This window comes from Berghia stephanieae, chromosome 2, assembly GCF_034508935.2.
Source record: "Berghia stephanieae isolate SIO BIC M18660-M18661 chromosome 2, UCSD_Bste_1.3, whole genome shotgun sequence".
Taxonomy (NCBI): domain Eukaryota; kingdom Metazoa; phylum Mollusca; class Gastropoda; order Nudibranchia; family Aeolidiidae; genus Berghia; species Berghia stephanieae.
In genome coordinates this window covers 292,627-297,773 of record NC_088361.1, presented here as the reverse complement: position 1 = coordinate 297,773, position 5,147 = coordinate 292,627, and the positions used below count along the sequence as shown (strand labels likewise).

At 29.6% G+C, this 5,147-nt stretch overlaps 1 protein-coding gene across 1 annotated transcript in view; it reads left to right on the top strand.

The window, feature by feature from the left end:
* Positions 1-1,441: 1,441 nt before the first annotated feature.
* Positions 1,442-5,147, top strand: part of LOC144966676 (uncharacterized) — an 11,836-nt gene continuing 8,130 nt past the window's right edge. The window contains exons 1-4 of the mRNA XM_078903433.1: positions 1,442-1,528; positions 2,992-3,055; positions 3,670-3,712; positions 4,436-4,516. Coding sequence (XP_078759559.1) covers positions 1,442-1,528; positions 2,992-3,055; positions 3,670-3,712; positions 4,436-4,516 — 275 coding nt within the window. The remainder of the gene's footprint in view (positions 1,529-2,991; positions 3,056-3,669; positions 3,713-4,435; positions 4,517-5,147) is intronic.

The window sequence follows — 5,147 nt, the reverse complement described above, 5'->3', positions numbered from 1 at the left end:
GTTCGTAACTTTATATAAGTCAGTCATTAGACATCTCTTAGAGTATGCAAATTGCATATGGGACCCTTTAATTAAAAGACAGTCAGTACTCTTAGAAAATATTCAAAGACGCGCTACAAGATTGCTCACTGAAATAGCGGAGATGCCTTACCGGGAAAGATTAATAGTTTTGAAACTTCTGACTTTAAAGTATAGAAGAAAACGAGCCTTATCCAACTGTATAAACTAGTTCATGTTATAGATAATATTGATTACAAATATTTATTTTTTTACTTATTCAAGAATAAGGTTCACTCGAGGTGATGGTTTTATAATATTTATTACAAGATGCAATAAATCCATTCGCCAACATTAATTCATTTAAAGAACATTAAAAACATGGAAAAGTCTAAACTACAATACAAAAAAATGTCATTGTAAAAAAAAAACCAACAACAAAAAAAAACAAACAAACAAAACACACACACACACACACACACACCAAAAAAAAAAACAAAACAAAACAAAACAAAAACAAATAATAATAATAATAATAATAATAATAATAATAATAATAATAATAATAATAATAATAATAATAATAATAATAATAATAATAATAATAATAATAATAATAATAATAATAATAATAATCTTTATTGTCCAAATTAAAGGCAATTCATGTGAGGTAAACAATGCTCAGTTTGGTTCATGGTATGAACATCAACACATTTAAAAATACAAACACAGCCATACACGAACATACACGCTTGCACATTGTTTCTACACATGTATACAAAAGAAATGAGCGTACATACAAACACATATACATACATACATACATGCAGACATACAATCAAGTAAAAGTAAAAACAAACAATCCCCCCCCCCCCCCCCAAAAAAAAAAAAAAAAAAAAATAAAGCCGCTACCGGTGTCAAATATTTATCTGTCTCAGACCGAAATGACAATTCTTATGGCCGACTCCCATACACACCTATACTATCGTTGGTTAGACTGAAAAAGCAGACCTGCCTACTATTACGAAAAATTCGTACAATTAAGAATATTTGCCTCCAAATTCAGCTTTAGTGTGAGTACGAATAGTGACAATGGCATTATTTGTCCTTACGTGCGGCAATGACGGCTGGTGATATTCGTCCAGGACGAATATGCCTAGCTACAAAGTAAATTAAGATGCGAACATCATAGATACACATAATATTGTGGTAAAAAAAAAAAAAATCCAGAAAGTCATAATAGCAAGTTAACGATTAAGTTCCCAATCTACACACGATAGACGAACGACGATGAAGAACTCTACGATCTGTCCTCAGATCTTCATTTTCTTCCTCGTCGATCGTTGTAGGGTGGGAACGTAATCGTTAACTTACTAATAAAAGGTAATATCGAATATCGATAGGACATTTTAAATCGATATCATTCGATATTACGCCAAAGAAAATGGCAGACGTGGAAAGCAAAAGTAGCGACAACATCTTGTACGATTTATCTGTTTTGACAGATTGGAAGTTTGAAAATGAACTGTTTGTATGTTTATTTGCTATTTGTTGCATTTTAGAAATAGATACACTATCGGTCCACATTGCAATGATATGTTTACCATTTTTAATAATATAATTATAATGAAATTATGAAGCTAGAAGACATGAATGATGTGGACGTTTTGGGTTTCCCCTTTGTCAACAAAACACGGTGATTGAAACACTAAAGACTAAAGACGGATGAGAGATAAGAAATAAATGGCATTGTTAAGAATTTTGTATTTTTCGTCTTAACAATGCCATCATCCGAACAACAAAAATGCCAAAGTGAGCCAGATTATTGGAGATTGGAGGGAATGAATATGAAATTAGATCGATAACATAAATTAAAAGAATACAAATTCTACAACCTCGACCTTTTGCTCTCTCTCTCTCTCTCTCTCTCTCTCTCTCTCTCTCTCTCTCTCTCTCTCTCTCGATTCTTGATTGTAATCATGTAAAAAGAGATGAATTTTACTTGACCAAATCGCTTATCTTATACACTAAAAAAGTAGGGTTGGTGTATGCAAAGGGCACAAGGGGATTATTTATACTTATGACATGACAGATGTAGCTCAGTTGTCAGGGGTAATGGGTTCTAATTCACCTGGCTATTAACAATTGTTCCAAATTAAATATTGAATTTAAAAAGATGAAAAATAAGATGCTAAATACCATTAAACATCTGGATCAAACACGTTTGTCGGGATGAAAATTGAATTAATAGTCAGATTTATGAAATTTTGATTAAGTTTACATTTAGGTGTGGACAGTGGTATTAATTTTTTTTGTGTGTGATCAAAGTTAAAGTGTCACTTTTAAAAAGCCAATATTTAACTTTAAAACCTCAATTTAACCTCCGGCTCACATCCGCATAATACTGTTTTGAAACAGGTTACATTTTCATCAAGGTGAAAATTTTATTGACTGACTAGTCACCCAGTTTTCTCATATATCTGCCTTAAATTATTATCAAAATTGAAGAAAAGACTACATCATCAATCATTGTCACCACTACTGTCTCAAACAAAAATTAATATTACTACCTCCTCTATCAACACGTCATCAATTTAATCTATGACATCGGCATCAACACCATTATGTCAGCATGATATAAGAATAGGGTCTTTATCTTTGACTTTGACATACCTGTAATCCATCATGTTTTTGTGCCCCAATTCTCAAAAATGATTTAAGTTTGTGTTTTCTCATTGGTTTGAAATTTAGAAAAAGGTTATGATAATATTAAATCAAACATTGTGTTGGCTTGATTCTCCTCATAGTTAGATCAGCTAACTTTTTAAGATAAATTTGGTAATAATTTTAAAGTGCATTATATTTTATAGCCTTAGCAATTTTCTGTTTACTAGCTTTATGGAGATGAGCCACGTTGATTGATTTTTTTCTTTTACCACCATTCGAATTTCCCCTCTACAGTTCTTATTGTATCACATTTTTTCTTCAACTCAGACACGAACTAACAGAGAAAAGGTGAATAAATCTTTCATTGGACGGACTTCATCCCTTATCAGAAGTAAGACCATTATCAATGGCATAGCTATTCCTCCACTTAAAAAAAAAAGAGAAATCAACCACTTATCTTCTTGTTTGTATTTTCAAGAAAGAATGAATTTGCGATTGATGAAAGCAGTATCTGATTGTTTAAAGAAGTATAAGCACTTGGACACTGTTTAGTGTGGGTGAAAATGGATATCATGTAGTTTATTATTATCGTTATTATTATTATTTTTATTATTATTATTATTATTATTATTATTATTATTATTATTATTATTATTATTATTATTATTATTATTATTATTAGTATTTGTATTATTATTATTATTATTATTATTATTATTATTATTATTATTATTATTATTATTATTATTATTATTATTATTATTATTATTATTATTATTTTGTTATTGTTATTATTATTATTATTATTATTATTATTATTATTATTATTATTATTATTATTATTATTATTATTATTATTATTATTATTATTATTCTTATTATTATTATTATTAATATCATTATTATTATTATTACTATTATTGTTATTACTATAGAATTTTAAATATTTAAATTGAATTAATCTATTTTTTTCATTTGTTAATTTCATCCATTATCTTTTTGTAGGATCCACATGGACTCTCCTGAGAAGTGTAGGCATCCCTTTACAGTAAGTATATTGATCTATTTGTAACCCTGTCTTAAAATCAAATCGAAAGGAATCCGGGTTCATAAGGATCAACAACTTTAATAGCACGATTTTGCATTTTAAAAATTGGTTAAAAAGACTTCAAACCAAGACATAAATAAAATACCAGAAAAATTTATCATCTCAATTAGAGTTTAAAACGTGTCTATTGTTATGCTGATCATTAACCCTCTCCTTACCATCCATTGGAAAATCGTCACATTCGTTACGATACAACAACATTTTTCTTATTCAAATTTCTCTTGTACATCACAAAATTTAAAGAAAATTAACAGTGTGTTGTAGAGTATGTTTTGTTCAAGAAATTATGTATTACAATAACTTACTGCTATTTTGTTTAAGTGATAAAAAATATATTTTTGTGTTAGTTGGGTGGAAAATTTTTGGAAAATGGCTGGTAAGGAGAGAGTTAAACTACCATAATATCCAACTGATCCAAGTTTTATAATATGATTTCTTTCCTTCAAAAAAAAAAATCAATCATGGGTAGTCCCATGGATTATTTAGTTCAACCACTGTTTAAAACACTTTACATAATTCACACAGGAAGATAATGGACTAAAAAGTTTTAAAAACATTTTTGAAATATATAAGATTATGGACTAAAAAGTTTTATAAACATTTTGGAAATATGTAAGATTATGGACTAAAAAGTTTTAAAAACATTTTTGAAATATATTTTAGGACACCAACCCCCTGTCTCCTACCAGACCACATAGTGAGGTGGAAAAATTGTCAGAATGGATGGAGAATCGCTGTCAGCAGGTAAGCTAGAAGTTTGAATTGGAAAAAGAAAAGAAAGAAGTCATGGTAGTATTTTGATCCACTAATCATTGCCTTTGTTTTGCTTCCATTCCATTTGATTTGAGTTTTTTGGTAATCCTCCCATAAAGTAATTTATATTTAGATATCGTTCATTTTCAGGTTTGCTGGTAATGTTCACGTCCACAATTTGTTTCAAGGACTATGGTGTATTTTACAGTCTTATGTCACTTAATTTGAATGTCAAAAGAATTGCTGGGTGGGGTTCCTGATCTCCCATAGTGGGCAGAAGGGTACTTACTGTGTCTTTTATCCTCCTAGATCAGTTTTCCAACATGATTTCTGTCTTTGTCTTGGGATGAGATTACTTGGTTTTGTCCTGGACCGTTGCTGAGATGGAAACAGTTAAATGTATCGTTAGTTTTGGGAGATGATATTTTTTTCCTTGTAAATCATCTCTCTGTTATGTAATGTTTTATGTTTCGTTTACATATTATATATGATTTGTAAACATAGTGAATAGTGGGGACCTGTGCTTGTGTCTGGATGAGACATTTAGGTGATCTCAAACTAAGTACTTTGATAGTGTGCTCTTGGAATCTACATCTGTTTCCTATTTGAACCAATTCCCTTT